The following is a 16,574-nucleotide window of genomic DNA, read 5'->3' as shown; positions in this document are numbered from 1 at the left end:
AATCCCACATGCAATATATATATATATATATATATATATATATATATATATATACACACAGCAGTGTTAGGTTCTTTGATTTTATTCTGCTTTGAATGTTGCTCTCAGATTAATGTTGCATGGGAAGACTGAAGGACACTGTGACATGAGGTGAGTTGTACCACCACCCATTTATTGAGTATAATTAAAATTATTTTTAAAATTAATACAAAACAAGGCAACGATTGAGACAAACGGACTGTATGCAGTTGCTACAATTATGTTATTTCTAGCCTGAAATGACTTCATCTTAGTATTTAAGGTGATTCAGTTAAAATTGATACTTTTTCATCAAAATCAGTTAATTGCATGCTGCCACACGCACAATATTTAATATCTTGAAGGTAAGTGACTTTTCCCCACTGAATTAAACTGCTTTTCATACATCAGAATTTTTGAAAACACATAAGCATAAAGCTGTATAACATCTACAACATTAGCATCTGTGCCATTTATATAGCCATTAACATCGAGACTATTAGATCTGAATGTCTATGTAATTACATTTATAATCAGTGTTGTTGATTTCAAGCATGCACTAAATATAAAAGTCTTATCGTTTAAACTTAAGCCATGCTTAAGATGTGGCAGCAATCAACACAGCATCAGCATCTATAATATTATTGGATATTATTTAGCATTAATGAATCATTCTGACCAGCCTGCAAGAATGTTATCACAGCAATATCATAGATCAATATCACAGCCAATTCTGGTCCCTAAAGAACCTTATAATGATCAGTTCTTAAAAATAATAATATTAATAATAATTCTTAGTGTAAATAACATTTAAATAATCTAAATGACCCCTTTTTTCACACTAAAAACCTTTTGTGCAATTCAGTTTGTGCGAAGAGCCATAGATGCCAAGAAAGAAGCTCCCAAACATGTAAACCACACATTCTGACTTTATACACTGCAGTTATACCCATTAAATTAGGTATATACAGTAGGTTATATACAGTGGCTCTTTTTTGTCTTATTTCCATTAAACAGCTTGACTGTGGCGTGTGTTGAAGAACTGAGTTGAATTGAAGTATGGAGTTAATTCATTTAATAGTGGGATGGATACAGGAAACTGACACTGATTAATAACCCAGTAAAGGAAGCTGTTTAATTATCATTCACATGTTTCTGTTTTTCTTCAAATTATGTTGGTTTTAGACATTAAGTTTTAAACTGTAAATTAGAATAATTGTGCTGAATTTGGTCCTTTCTGTTGCATTTGAGGTTTTTGCACGATTTTTTATTTTTATTGTATTTTTTATTTAATGACAAAATGCAGTGTGACAACTTACCCCATATAGGGTTCGTCTCTATATAAGATTGGACTTTCAAACATAAACTTACCCTCAGAAAGTGTGAAAACTAGCGGTCTACAAATATGTATGATGACAAACACACGTTCAAATACATTTACATAAAGATGCACTGTAGCTCATTCCTAAGAGCGTGCACAAATAAGTCATGTCTTTCTATTTTCTATCAAATATTATCCATAACAAAGGAATGGAGTTTTCAGATCTCATTGACCATGGCAAAACTTTTCAGATTATCTTTACCCATAGTTTCCTTCACAACTTTCAGACGGGAAAGATCAATGATAGTCCATTCTGATCGTGTAAAAAGCCCCACCTCTCTGAGATTGTTTGGGATGTGAAGTTCAGTGACAGCACCGGCTGTAATGAGCGCATTTCTCGAGCTCGTCTCCAGAGCGCGCGAGCAGTGCGCGGCAGATGCCTTTCTATTAGCTCTCGTGCCTCCGAGTGATTCAGTAGAGCTCGACAGCATCAGCTGAGTGTCAGTCGCAGAGCTGCGTCGCTGAAGCTTGAACTTGGAATATCTGACAAAAGAGCGGGAGCGCGAGGCGTCAGCGCAGGACGCCGCTGTCGCGTGGTGCGTGCAGGTAAGAGAAGAGCCTCGGCTTCTGAATGCGCTTCTAAAGTTTTCAAACTGCATTAAAATGCCTTTAATGACCGGGTAGCCGTGTCATGGCTTGTCATATTTCTTATTTGTCAATTAAATGATAAAAAGAAGAAAATAAAAAATAGCTACGATATCGACATCAGTTGTGAATTATGATCAAAGCAGTAGCCTATTTTATGTGTATTCTGTTTTCTGTTATTCATGATTGAAAAAAAATGTGTTAAATATCTGTCAAATTAATCTCTAGAATAGTTTTTAAAAATAATACAACAGCATACGATTTGGTTCAAACGTGTTTGTCTGAAAGGTCAATAATGTTTATAGTTTTGTAACGAATTCCATTAAAAAAAAAAAAAAACGTTTTAGTCAAAACGTCCATAACTTGTCGTAATAAAGTCTGCCGTTTCTACTCGGATTTATGGACTTTTAGTTTTCAGATCAATCTCCGTCATAATAATTCAATAGGATATAAACTGTGATTTTACTTAAACGGCAATTGATTATTAATGTTCACATTTGTAGTAGACAATTAGCGGAAAACAAATATATATTTCAGGATGTTCAACTAGGCCTATTAACATTAATATAAGCAGTTTAATATAAACGCAGTTGTTTTGTTTTGTCGTGCATTTATTTGTCGGACCATTTTTTTTAAAACGAAAATGTCTGTAATTACAGGTTATATTCTTGTTTTTTTTTAGGCCCTCGTATTTTACATCCTCTGGCATTCAATGTATGGGAGGAGCTTAAGACAGAAAAAAAAATAACTTTTATAAAGTGGTTCATTATTTTAATCTCACGTGCTGTTGATTTCAACCAGAAATAGTCTTACACACTATCGTATTTATTAATTTTTTCGTCAAGAAGGTATCTGGCGTTACAAAAGATTATTTTAATTTCATGAACACGGATGAAGCCATCAATCAAGCTCCCGTGAGGCGTGAAGGACACTAAAAATCTGTAATTTATGACCGTTCAAGGCTAAAATATGTTTGTGACCGTTTCAGGGATTGACTGACGCTGCAGAAGGTGATCTGAAAACAGCCAGAAAACCCGATTCTCCTGAGCTTTGGAAAAGGTACGTGCACCAACACACAAAATATCTCAGATATTCAAACAAAATCACTATGTTTAATTATAAAGACATCCATTTTATTTATTTGTAATTGTTCAAATCTAATTTGAGGAGTGTTTAAATGAATCCGAACACTTATTTTCCTCCATTAATTCCATTGTGAATTCATCTCATTTCACATAAACAGAATTGTTATGTGATTCCACGTCTGCTGATTGTTGCAACTTCAAAATGATACATATTTCACAATTCATAAGGTCTATGGGTGGCTCCACACTGTATCGACTTCTCGCCCTGTTTACCTGTCTGATGCTGTCTCCTGTATCACTGTTCAATCAGAAGATGCATGGAGTCTGATTAATAACATATACAGTGTCCATTATAAACTACTGGAAGCCAGCATATTGAACTATATGCAGGTAACAATTTCATGCATGCCATGCAATCAAGACTAAACAATCGAGGGCAAAACATCTATGAATGATGAGATTGTCTTTAAATGATATTCCTTGATAAGTCTTCACAGACCAAGCGGCGTTTAGTCTTGTGATTTTCTGATCGACCTCCAGCATTAAATAAGGATTATAATGTAGGACAGTGTGCTCAGACCTGTTTAGACCGCAGTGTACTGTGGGACTTTCTGTTCGTGACAATTATAGGTCAGAGAGGAGTCTTTAAAGAGAGCAGGATTCAGTGAAGTACACCTGCTTTGGAAAGTGTTTGATTTGTTATAAGACACAACAGTTTGCCTGAGGTACATTTGGCTAGATGATGGATTTGGTGTGTAATGTCCTATTCTTGTAGCTATTAGGTTCCCCCTCTTTTTTCTTCTGTATTGACCCCGATAGGTCACATAAGTCATTTTTTAAACGCATGATTAATTTCACAGTAGGGTTAACATACATATAGATGAAATTCAATGTATCACATTTGATTTAAGGCTTACAGCATGAATAGTTGTCATCATCAGCTAATAAACACAAACATTTTCTATGCAGTTTTTCACTTTATCAACACATATATATCATATATGATATCAATTCAAATGCGAATATATACATGGAAATACCAACCAAAGTTGTATGGCATTTTAATATTACATTTATTCAAGCATATTTGAGGTAATGTTTATTAAAAATGAAAATCTTAATGAATGTTAGCAATTAATTTAAAGTGTATCTATCATATCATATTATTTTTTTTCATATTCCTGTAATGGGATGAGGGGTCGCATGAGGTGCTCTTTGGCTATTGGGAGACAAAAGCCAGCCGGATGGGATCTAAATGAGGTTTAGGGGGCTGCAGATGGGACCCTCTCTTTCCTGTCAATTTGACTTGGCTTTTCAAAACACTCGACCTTTTGTACTAATTCTATTATCATGGCAAAAAGCAAACGTCAAAATTAAGCCCACAATATTCCTATTATAATTACGTGCAATGCCATCAGCATCTTTATATTAACTCGTAACGCCGACATTTAATATAAAAATCCTAAAGAGCCTTTGTAGCGAAGATTTTTTTTTTCTTGTGCAAGAAATAAAATAAATAGTATATATAAAAATGGCATTCTTCATTTGAATTGTTCATAGTCGGATCAATAGTGCACCTGCTATTATAGGAATGTTATTGATGAGACGATTAGTCGGACGACATGTCATAGGCGTCAAGCGATTAGTTTTATTCTCAATCGTGCTCGACGCACAGCCCTCATAATGATGAAAAAATGACACGCCGACATTCGTCCCCTTTCGCTTGATTTATGAACGCGTGGAAATTGGCTCAGTATGGCATGACAGTTTGGACAGTTTCAGTGTGTGACGAATGCAGATGCTGATAACGAAATTATAAAGCATTAGGCCTAATAACAACTACCTGGCTGCTCTTCACACTTAAAAAGCATTGGGCTATTTTAGCTGCTTTAAAAACACTTTGATCATGCTTAAAGCTGAGGAATCAAACTGTAAACGTCATACTTAAAAAAAAACGACAAATATATTATGGTTTTATTTATTAACCATTTTACATCATCCAGTAGCTAGGCTATAATATATTAGGCTTACAATTAGTTTCAGGCTTTAATATAAAACCTAAAAACGTGCATTTACGTTATTAATGTTGTGAATTCTTTTTTTTTTTTCTTTTTGGTCTGGGCTACATATTTTCGGCGCGTTATGTTCCAACATACTTCATTTATGAAAGAATTGCTCTTCTTCTCCATGCTGTTATAGCGACTGCACCCGGCTGGATCTCTGGAGCTTCTTCCTCTAGTTCAGATGTGAACCCCAGGCGCGTTTGAGTGGCAGTCAGTGAAGCGTCATTGGCTCTTCAGAGGGGCAGAGCCACGCCAATCACTCACAGCGCGCTCCGGCAATAAGAGCCAGTGTGTGAGGCGCGCGCTTATTCGCGCTCTCTCTACTGTCACCACTGACGCTGGACTCGATAAAGGAGCCTGTTGTGATATTGGCCATTTATCGTGCTTGTAGGCCTATTTATAAAGTTCGAGCTCTTGTTGACCGGTCGAAGGCACATTTCCAGTTTTGTATGCGGAATAGGCTGAGACATGATTTGAATTCTGTAGCGTTTGGACATCTCCGGCAGCGCGCGGAGGTAGGAAAAATACAAACTTTTTTATCGTCTTCCAGTTCGTCTAAAAATTATGTGTTTTTGTTAAATTATGGCTTTTAAGAGACATTTGTTCTCGTAGTAAAAAAGTAAAATTGTGGATACAAATACTACATTATTTTATGGTAGGCTACATTATTATTATTTTTTATTATTACTGTTATTATTTTGGCTAACGTTGCGCTATTATATGAGACATTACCTAAACCCAAAATGCGGCGTTCTATATTCTTTGTAAAAAAATTAAAAAATAAGTCTGAACAGAACGGTGATGCCGACAGAATTTCTACAAAAAAATCTGCTTGAACTCTAGAAATTTCGCTACGTCGTTATTTCCCCACATAAAGTTATATATAAAATAATAATAATAATAATAATAATAATAATAATAAATAATAATAATTACGCAGCATTAAAAGCACTACACGCTTTTTCTTTTTGTATTTTCACACAGAGACAAGTAGCGTTCGTGCTTCAGAGTCTTTAAGGAATAAAATGAATCATTTAATGTTGCTGGCACAATTATTTAATTCTTCATTTTTTAATTTTTATTATTTTCTTTTTAAATATATATCCTTTTTATTCAATTTGCGATCTTATTGAATAGCATCTTTATATTCTCTTGCTCTTTAAACGGGTTTTTATTTCGTCATTTTTGTCTCGTTCTGTGAGTTTTTATGTCACCCGTATCATATGCTGATCTACAAACAACGTGTCTGACAAGTTAAAAAAGCTGTAGATTAATTGTGCAAGTTGTTAAATTTTCTTTCTTCTTCTTCTTTTTTTTTTCTTTTGGTACAGCGAAATAACAAATCTGGTTTCTATGTAATAATTATGCCACATCTGGTAACAACTACGCATTATCAGAGTAATATTCTTTATGAATGAATTAATGCATCTTTTTTTCTTTGATTCCTTTATTTTCATTGCTAAATTAACCTTTTAAATATGTTTACAGGCGAACACCTCCACTCATTGGTCTCTGAAGAATGGAAAAGAGTCTTCTGCCTGGACAAAACGACATTGTGATGGCCACCCCACCAGGTTCATTCCAGCAGGAGCCGCTCACGCCTCCAAGATCCTCGCTTAAGCCCAACCAAGTTGGGCAGGTCATCCTCTATGGGGTGCCTATTGTCTCGCTGGTGATTGACAATCAAGAGCGCTTATGCCTGGCTCAGATATCCAACACCCTGTTAAAGAACTACAGCTACAACGAGATCCACAACCGTCGAGTGGCTCTGGGCATCACCTGTGTGCAGTGCACCCCGGTCCAGCTGGAGATCCTCCGGAGGGCGGGAGCCATGCCCATCTCCTCCCGCCGCTGCGGCATGATCACCAAACGAGAGGCAGAGCGACTGTGCAAGTCTTTCCTGGGAGAGAACTCACCACCCAAGCTGCCAGACAACTTTGCATTCGACGTGATGCATGAATGTGCTTGGGGCTGCCGGGGAAGTTTCATCCCGGCGCGCTACAACAGCTCCCGGGCCAAATGCATCAAGTGCTCCTACTGTAATATGTACTTCTCCCCTAACAAATTCATCTTCCACTCGCACCGCACACCCGAGGCCAAGTACACACAGCCAGACGCCGCCAACTTCAACTCCTGGCGTCGGCACCTTAAACTGTCAGACAAAACGGCAGCGGAGGACCTGTTGTTTGCCTGGGAGGACGTAAAAGCCATGTTTAATGGAGGAAGTCGCAAGAGGGCATTTCCTTCCTCTAACATGGGCTCGGTCAAGGCTGTGAACTCGGTGCTGCCCCACATGATTTCTCCAGAACTGGCTCAGAAGAGAGGCCGGTACGAGGACGACGATGAGTTGGACGCCAACAGCCTCTCGCCCCGAAAGGCCCCGCGCAGTTACCCGGTCATCCCGGTACCGAGCAAAGGTTTCGGGATGTTGCAGAAGTTCCCAACAACGTCGCTATTCCCAAGCCCGTACACCTTCCCAGCCTTCGGCTTGTGCCCGCAGAAGAAGGACGACAGCGAGGCGACCAACGGACAGAAAAACAGCGGCCTCTCAGGGCTCCTTTGGCCCGGCCGCAAGGACGCTTTTTATCCTCCCTTTTGCATGTTTTGGCCCCCGAGGGCAACTGGGGGTATCCCAGTGCCCACTTACCTCCAACCCCAACCCAATGCCCTTTCCTCGCTCACAGAGAGCCCGTCCCTCAGACAAGCCTTTTTGGATCTGTCTGAACAAGGTGATGCCGGTTCGGGTTTGGAAACGAACCCTAGATCCGGGCTGTTTGAGAGCGACTGTCCACCAGTGACCTCTGACCTCCGACCCACCCCGGAGGGATGGCTAAAACTCCTAGACACTCCCTCGCTACAAGCCCGCAAGGCAAGTTACCACTCCGCCTTCCGGCCAGTGGTCAAAGACACAGAAAGCATTGCCAAGCTCCACAGCAGCCTGGAGGACTTCGGTCCGGAGCGACACCTTTCTCCTGGCACCAGCTGCAGCTACGACAGCGGAGAGAGCGATGAGGAGCAGGAAGTGGACGTGGAGACCAAACAGGACGAGGAGCAGGAGGACTTCGGCAGCCGAGCGGCGCAGACGCCCCTGCACATGCACGGACTTCCCGACAACAGCGCGGGGGAACCACAGCAGGCCAAAGAACCGCCCTCCTTCCCGAGCGCTCCCGCCGAGACCTCGGCAGAGGACAAACCCGGCCTCGCTGTCAGTCCGCCCACCATCCTCAAAGTCCCCAGCCCCGTTCACGGCTCGCTGGAGGAAAGCAGCGCGTACAGAAATGTAAATATTCCCTCCAGGCACTTTAACTAATTATTTAAATGCGGGCCATCGGCTGGCAGGGGCCATATGCATAACAAGATTGATAGCCTGTGTTCCCTGCAGAAATGAAATATTCAGAGCTCTTTGATCCCTTCTAATAAGCCCAGTCGTGTTTTGTTTAATGGCGACATTATGTTTGCTCCCCTTTGTCACTTCTGCCTATTAGCCCTTTTAATCTTTAACCCTGTGACGCTGAGAGACACAGGGATCGAAGCGGGAATTCTTTAGCAATTAGCCTCACACACGTTGATTTATCCAGAGGAATAGCACGACAAAGCCAAACAAGCATCAGGATCATATATATAAAACATAACAGCGATGTCGTGCTCAAGGCTAATCAATTCTGTGCTTTTGGCCGACTGATATATTTCGTTGCTCTATGTTCAACCTCTGGCCTGGTGTTATGAATCAGTCCTAATCAGACACCTCTGGTGTTTTATGCTCACAGGCTCACAAGAGCAGAGACGATGGGCTGCCAGCATATGCAAGCAAAAACAAAAGCACCATCTCAGGTGAGAAATCAATGTTGTTGCAATATAAAGAATGTGGAAATTGCAATGTGATTTTTCCATGCATTACGTAAGACAACACAATTTTACACCTTTACCTTAACATGCAATTCATTTCGTTTTTTCGTACAGATGACAACAAAGAGCAGAGCAGCTTTTTCGTCTCAGAGACAGAAACATCAGCGCCTGAATACTGGCGTGAGAATCCAAGTAAGAACACATGCCACTTTATCTCTGCTTTACATCCGCCACTTACAGCAAGAGGGCCTCCAAAATCATTTGCGCATCACAGCCAGCCCATCCCTGCAAGGATATTAGGATTAATCTAAATATAAAAGATAGGGGATGGAATATACTCTCGCCTCACTCTTAAAATGGAGCAGCTCTCTCCAGAATGTCATTGGGAAAATGTGTTCTGTAGGGAGCCATAACAGTTCAGCAAGACAATCAGCTCAACGCCAGGAAGGTGACAATCACCATTTGAACAATATCAGACGGAAATAATTGCCTTTTGCTTGGAAAAATCTTCCATTAGAAAGATCATAGCTTATTGCCTTTATCTGTCAGAAAGACATTAAAAGTGTTTTATGACATCTATAGCAACATTTATATCATCTAGCCGATAATGATCTCCTCATATAACGTACAATATACTTTGAAAAAAATACATGAAACAAATTAAATGAAACCACCTTTGCCTGATTGCTAAACGTCTCCGAGGGGCTGCTGGGAAACGTGATTAGAACTTCTGATTTTCCCGAAGAGTCTAACGGCAGTGTCTTAAAGATAGTTCTGTTTCTTGGGAGGGAGGGAGAAAATAATCTAATTTTCCATTTATATAATGCAAACTGCCTTGGCTTTGACTATTCACGGTTAATTGACTGTCAAACGAGGTTGTTATCCTCAGGCACTGTCTGCAAATTTGCTTGTCAAATGAGACAGAGAGAGGAGGAGAGCGAGAACAAGACCGCTTTTCCAAATGAGGAACGCCTTGTTCGGCTTAAAGAGGCAAGACGGGGATGAGAGAGAGAGAGAGAGAGAGAGAGAGAGAGAGAGAGAGAGAGAGAGAGAGAGATTATACCAGGGTGTTGGATCACTTCATCTGAGCCATTTGCGACACAAAAACACAGTCGTCGTCGTCGGACCGACTCCCAAGGATACAAACAAAACTGTTTCGAACAATTTCCTGATTCAATAGCGCAGTGACATTAACGAAATCAACTGTTTTCACACTGGCAGGATATCGGCATTTTGCAAGGGCTGTTTATTCGAATGCACTAATCAGATATTTTGTTGAGCGAGTTATATTATTTTCAAAGTATTATTCTGCCATACCATAATCATGATATATGAAAAACATTTTCTCACCCCAGCAAAATAGCACTTTATTTTCTATTTCACTTCGCAAGTCAGATACGTGTGTCTGAAGTATCCTGGTGTCAGAGTGACGTCTGCTGGTGGCTGGTAGAACTGCATGACGTGTGTCACTCTCTCATATCAACTCTATCGAAACTGACATGAATGGATGCTTGCAAAGTGTTAGAAATCTCTATGGTTTTTTTAATTCTTTTTCTTTTTTTTTTCTTCTCTCTGCTCAGCAGACCAAAGTCAAGACACAAACTCTCCCGTATCGCTCAAGAAGGATGTTGAGAACATGGAAAAAGGTGAGATAACGAGCAAAGCCTTTATTAAAGAATACGTTTGGGGTCGGTACGATTTTTATGGGAAAGAAATTATTACTTTTATTCAGCAGGGGCACATTCACTTGATCAAAAGTGAGAGTAAATGCATTTATAAAGTAACAAACGAATTGATTTGAATTAAATGCTGTTCTTTTGAACTTTCTATTCATCAGAGCTGATGTCTTCAGCATTGATAACAATCACAGCAATATTACAGTGATTTCTGAAGACTGGAGTAATGATGCTGAAAATTCAGCTTTGATCCCAGCAATAAATTGTATTTTACAAAATATTAAAAAAGGAAATGGTATTCAATATAATATTTCACAATTTTACTGTATTAATAAATAAATAACTGCAGCCTTGGTAAGCACTTCTTTTAAAAAACTTTACAAACTCCTACTGACCCCAGACTTTGAAAAATATTTCAAACACATTGTTGTGACTGCTCTGGATGTAATAGCTGATATTTCAGCGCAGCTCAGCGTCTGATCTCGATTTATGGTGTATTCTGTCCTTCAGAGGAACTCCAGAAAGTTCTCCTTGAACAGATAGATTTACGGAGGAGACTGGAGCAGGAGTTTCACGCTCTGAAAGGCAGCTCTTCGTTTCCAGTTTTCCGTAAGTGTCCTGACTTTCACTTCACGAGTTTTACAGTATCATCATGATTTAGCATAGACCTGCTTTACCTGATCAATAAGTCAGTTTAACTCCATAATGAGCCATTTAAAGAGTAAGCCTTTTTCAAAAGCAGTTGTAGGCCACTACATAACTGTAAAAGGGTTTATATATGAACCATAAGATGTCTTTGTTTTTAATATAGCATATTTGGCTATCCTACAGATAACTTTCAGGACCAAATGAAGAGAGAACTGGCTTACAGGGAAGAAATGGTGCAGCAGTTACAGATGGTAAGGAGTTTTCATCATTTCCCATCTGATTGATTTACTCGTGAATCGTACAAATATCCCTCTTATATTAGTAATCTGCTGTAGCAGGCTCGATCTATGTTAAAGTGGAAATAAGATAACCAGCAGACTAGCAGCAGGAACTGGTGTCTCGTAATCTTTTGTTGTCTAGAGCTGGTTCAACATTGCACAGCGCTGCGGCATCAATCACTGGGGCATCTGTGTTTTAACACATGGATGATGCTGGCAGACTGCCACTGTGTGTTCTCTCAGTTCAACACCATCCGTCAAGCCAGGGGAGAGCAGATATGAGAGATTACAGCAAGACCGATTGAAAGCTGAACTTCTGTAATGCACAAAACTGTAGAGATGAATTATTCATAATGAAGTTTGCAAGATGCAAGCTTCCTATTGGTGACGTATCACCACACATTTAAGCGATAAGCTACAAGAAGACTCTGCGAATTGCAAATATAGTTATTTTGACTTATACAGATATTTCACTATTTTACTTTTTTACTGTAATTCAGTCCAATAAATTGTGAAAGAGACAAAAGAAAAAAATAGAAACAAAATAAAATAAAATAAAAAGTGACTGTAATGTAAATTTATTACAATGTAGAAAGTAGTGCGTTATAAAAATATTAAGGACACAGTGTTTTATTAAACATTATTTTTTAAGAAAATTTGTCTGAAGTAGCACTGGTATATTTGTAGCAATAGCCAAAAAACATTTTATGGGTCAGAATGATCTATTTTCCTTTTATGCCAAAAATCATTAGGATATTAAGAAAAGTTGTGTTCCATGAAGATATTTTGTAAATTTCCTACTGTAAATATATCAAAAATTAATTTTGGATTAGTAATATGCATTGGACAAAATTCATTTGGACAAATTTAAAGGTGATTTTATCAATATTTTGATTTTTTTGTGCACCCTCAGATTCCGGATTTTCAAATAGTTGTGTCTCAGCCAAATATTGTCCGATCCTAATAAACTATATATCAATGCAAATATTATTTATTCAGCTTTCAGATTATGTAATTTTAGTGTAAGTTACAATAATAGTTACAATATAATTCCGATGAATTTTGAAAAATTGACACTTAATGGTTTTGTGGTACAGGGTCACAAATTCCCTAAAATGTTGGATGAGAGAAATGTTGTATTTTTGATGGAGAATCCAAGTATTAACTCAATCCATGTATTTTTTTTCAGATTCCCTATGCAAACATCATTAGAAAAGAAAAGGTCGGGACACATCTAAACAAAAGCTAAATGGTAAGTATCAAAGTTATTTCATTAACTGAGAAACAATGTTTCAAGTAAAACACTGCAGATTTAATATGAGCTTCAACATAGTGTTTATATGACAAACTGCACTGTATTTCGAGAAATCTTAATGACTGTATCAATTGTTGTATGTTTTAGGTAAACCTTTGAAACTAAATCAAGCTGCTCTCCACAACTTTTGACACAAAGAGTTTAAATCATCCCCATCTCTCTGAGGAATCATCAAGCACAACGAAAGCAGCCTCTTGACCGGATCAGAAGTTGAACGCCTCATCGATGTCCAGCTCTCAATCAAACCAAAACTGATAGACAGTACAGTTCAGTGCATCTACCAATGATTTAGAGTTCATTTGACGTATTTCCTGTACAGTAACCCCACTTTGATTATTTATGAACTTATTTAAGTTGATTTATTACCCATGCATTCACTGGTTTATTGATAACAGCACACTGTACAGTGATATTAGCGGTAGGGTGTAAATGTACATAAGGAGGTTGGCTCTGTAGGCTACTGTGGCTGAGGTCTAAGAGCGATCTGAAAGCGTGTGAACTTTTTCATGTTTTGCCTGTTTAAATACAACATTGACATAAACACAAGTTTAAAAATGTTATTATTAACTGTTCCTGCAAATGTATTTAAATATGTTCTTGTAGTTTCTCTACTATTTATGTGGATAATTAAAAGTCTATAATATGAAAATGACTATTTATTTATTTCTTTTTGAAAGTGGCACTTTGATAAACACAAGCATAATTCAATTTGGAAGTAAAGAAAGACAATTAGTGCTATTAAATATATTAAACAATATTTGTGTGCATTTTTATGTTTTACATTGATTTTAAATGCGTGTTTAATTAAACCTACAAGACCTACATTATATATTAAATATATTACATCTGTAATTTAATTATTAAATATATCATGAAATATATAATTCAGTTACTATAGGCTGTTCGCTTTATTAATTAGTTTTTGCATATTTCATATAAAAAATATTTTAATCGCGTTTAAAACTGTAGTCTTTGGTTTAAATGATATAAAGTACACAAATATCTACAATGTCTCGTAAATACGAAATTTTGTCCAAGGAGTACATATACATTAAACACGTGATTCATTTGGTGGGTACACTACATGGCTAAATTCGAAGCATAATACTATTTCTGCTATTTAATAAATAAACTGGTGTAGTTAGAGTAGTATTTTGCTTAATTTGACTCTTGTCGTTGGAAACCTCTCGCGGCGCGTCTGTGACGTAATTCCGCGCGACGCAAGTTATTTTACGTCAGCAGCACAACAGTGCCAACATGGCGTTCACTCTGTACGCGCTGATTCAAACAGCGATATTATTCACCAATGCCATCGCTGTTCTTCACGAAGAGAGGTTTCTCAGTAAAAGTAGGAACTCAGAATTGTATTTTATTCTGAAGAATTAAGATATGTTTGTTTTGTCGCATAGGTTTTTGTGTGTTACCATTTGGATTGCTAGCCTAGATTTGACGTCTCCTAAATCATGGGCAGGGAAATATTAAAATAGTAACGTTACACGTTAACATAAGCGATTATAACATGGTTTGCTTCTAAAATGACCATGGTGGTTTTTGACATCGCTTATAATGACTATAATTATAATAAGTAGTTATTAATAGATTTGTTTCGCTGTTGTTTTACCAGTCTATTTTAAATTACTTTAACAGTGTCATGTACTGTACTTGTGTCTACATATGAATCATTATATTTGACATAAAAACGAAGTTTTTGAAATTGGTTGAAAAGGGTTGCAGAGCTGCTATTTAGAAATAGAAAAAAAGATAATTTCTGTTTGACATTTTTGATCACTACACAATTTCCATACTTCACATTGGTGTTTTTTAATAACGTCATTAACTACTATTAAATTACTGTTTAAAAATCTTAATGATTGCAGTGGGTCTAAACTTCTCATTTCATTAATAATAAAAATAACAAGAAATAAATATACATACAAACAGATGTGTGAAAGAAATCTGTTGGGAATGATAGTATCATATACGAAATATGTTATTCTTATTATTTATAAATGTAAGAAATGTTGCAGTAAAGAACAATTCATCAAGAAAGACTTTGTCTAGAGAAAGATTTGAGAAATTTGTTCTTGTGAAAAAACAAAACAAAAAAAACAAGTTCATTTTTCAACTATATAATCCTTCAGTCCTTGACGATAAACACACATCCTAATATGCAAGCATATAGTTATTATAGCATGATGGTTATCATGGCAGAGGGCTCTGTGACTAACAAACACATCATTTTCCAGTCGGCTGGGGAGCAGAGCAGGGTATTGGAGGATTCGGAGATGAACCCGGCATTAAAGCACAACTTCTGAACCTTATCCGCTCTGTCAGGACTGTCATGAGAGGTTTGATCTTTCATAAAGTGTTAATACTGATGTCTACTCATTGTTTTACTGACCAAATATACCTCATATCTGTGGCCTGTAGCACGAAGCTGATTTCAGGTTTTACCCAGGCAACTCCACGTTTAGTTTGAGCGTTTTCAGGCTGGAGAAGATGGGATGTTTTCGTCATCATTGTAACTTACGCTACACAGCTAGCCTGCTCCGGAGCAGGTTTTATTCTGGGTTAGAGATCGCAAACCCAAACTGGACCAATCAGCTGTGAGCAAAGTGACATAGTCCTGATATAATGAAGCCACTCCCCCGTATCGCTAGCTACAAATTAAAGCAGTTCAAAGTCAAAGAATTGTGCAACTACTTATTTATAAATGTTTTATATTATATTAATTGTAATTGTTTATAATTCATATGATATATTCAATTCTGAGTATGGGTCACCATACTTGGCTGAACGTCACTTTACTTTAATCTCAAACTCTGAGTTGATGGAGAACGTTTGTCAAGCTCAGTGACCCCGGTGAACCTGATCTAAACCAGGTTTGCTTTATCAGATTTTGTCAATTCAAGACTTAATCAGCAACTCTGAGTTTGTTCATCTAGTTTCATGCTACAGGCCACTGTAATGGTTTTTAGATTTGCATAGATCTTTATCACGTTCTGGGTTAAAATAGCTCCATATATTGTTCCTGTGTCTTCATGTAATATCAGAAATTGTTGTATATTAACAGATGTTCTCTTCTCCTCCCACAGTACCTCTGATAGCAGTAAATTCAGTGTGTATCGTCTTATTATTACTGTTTGGATGAGGAAGGAACTGATGGATTGCAGTGGATCGGGATCTAATGAGGAACACAGGGACTGTGGCAAAGAAAAAGAGACTGTTTTGTATTTGTGACTTTAAATGTTGCTGTCCAATGTCTGAAAATTGTACCCTGAATGATTTACTGTAAATACTCTGGTAGTTTTATATGAAACAAATACCAGTAAACCTTTTTCTTTTCCAGTTTTGTAACTCGACAGAAGCTCCGGCGTCTGTGCTTGTTGTTTTTGTTTCATCCAAGCTCCAGTAAAGTGTCACTTCCTCATGTGTTTCTCAGAGCAACAATGAAATCAGTTGCACAGGTCTCTCTTATGCTTTGATTCTGGCAAATGAAATATATTTTCTTTCCTAATAAATGTCAAGTTCCTCAAAGCTAATCTTATTGTGTTTCAAATTCAAAGACAGCTTGGAAAGTAACGCTGGGTTTAATATATTTAAAGAAATATGGGTAAAGTCAGATTTTTTTTTAAAATAAAGATGTGATTAATGTAGCGTTATGACACCAAGCTTTAAT

General features: G+C 37.6%; 2 protein-coding genes across 4 annotated transcripts; both read left to right on the top strand.

The window, feature by feature from the left end:
• The first annotated feature begins 1,695 nt into the window (after positions 1-1,695).
• On the top strand, positions 1,696-13,498 carry LOC113109532 (SKI family transcriptional corepressor 2-like). 3 transcript variants are annotated; one of them, XM_026273110.1, is made up of 10 exons: positions 1,696-1,945; positions 2,973-3,043; positions 6,621-8,412; positions 8,900-8,963; positions 9,093-9,170; positions 10,562-10,624; positions 11,165-11,263; positions 11,486-11,553; positions 12,770-12,832; positions 12,983-13,498. In XM_026273110.1, the coding sequence occupies exons 3-9, from the start codon at positions 6,652-6,654 to the stop codon at positions 12,827-12,829; spliced, it is 2,193 nt and encodes a 730-aa protein (XP_026128895.1). In that variant the 5' UTR covers positions 1,696-1,945; positions 2,973-3,043; positions 6,621-6,651; the 3' UTR covers positions 12,830-12,832; positions 12,983-13,498. The 3 variants fall into 3 exon arrangements, with proteins under 3 accessions (XP_026128895.1, XP_026128893.1, XP_026128894.1); XM_026273108.1 differs by having other exon boundaries at positions 10,559-10,624; positions 12,983-13,497; XM_026273109.1 differs by lacking the exons at positions 1,696-1,945; positions 2,973-3,043 and adding an exon at positions 5,185-5,647 and having other exon boundaries at positions 10,559-10,624; positions 12,983-13,497.
• Positions 13,499-14,100: 602 nt separating this feature from the next.
• LOC113109531 (immediate early response 3-interacting protein 1) lies at positions 14,101-16,437 on the top strand. Its single transcript, XM_026273107.1, has 3 exons — positions 14,101-14,243; positions 15,142-15,243; positions 15,991-16,437. Exons 1-3 carry the CDS (start codon positions 14,153-14,155, stop codon positions 16,044-16,046), a joined length of 249 nt encoding a protein of 82 aa, XP_026128892.1. The 5' UTR covers positions 14,101-14,152; the 3' UTR covers positions 16,047-16,437.
• The last annotated feature ends 137 nt before the right edge of the window (positions 16,438-16,574 follow it).

This window comes from Carassius auratus, chromosome 10, assembly GCF_003368295.1.
Source record: "Carassius auratus strain Wakin chromosome 10, ASM336829v1, whole genome shotgun sequence".
NCBI lineage: Eukaryota > Metazoa > Chordata > Actinopteri > Cypriniformes > Cyprinidae > Carassius > Carassius auratus.
This window is presented reverse-complemented; position numbering and strand designations above follow the sequence as displayed.

Bases quoted from the DNA above. Each gene is read 5' to 3' on its own strand.
- LOC113109532 (XM_026273108.1), top strand. From the start codon at position 6,652: ATGGAAAAGAGTCTTCTGCCTGGACAAAACGACATTGTGATGGCCACC. The intron at 10,625-11,164 runs GTGAGATAACGA...TCTGTCCTTCAG, and splicing joins TGTTGAGAACATGGAAAAAG to AGGAACTCCAGAAAGTTCTC. The intron at 11,554-12,769 runs GTAAGGAGTTTT...ATTTTTTTTCAG, and splicing joins TGGTGCAGCAGTTACAGATG to ATTCCCTATGCAAACATCAT.
- LOC113109531 (XM_026273107.1), top strand. From the start codon at position 14,153: ATGGCGTTCACTCTGTACGCGCTGATTCAAACAGCGATATTATTCACC. The intron at 14,244-15,141 runs GTAGGAACTCAG...ATCATTTTCCAG, and splicing joins AGAGAGGTTTCTCAGTAAAA to TCGGCTGGGGAGCAGAGCAG. The intron at 15,244-15,990 runs GTTTGATCTTTC...CTCCTCCCACAG, and splicing joins TGTCAGGACTGTCATGAGAG to TACCTCTGATAGCAGTAAAT.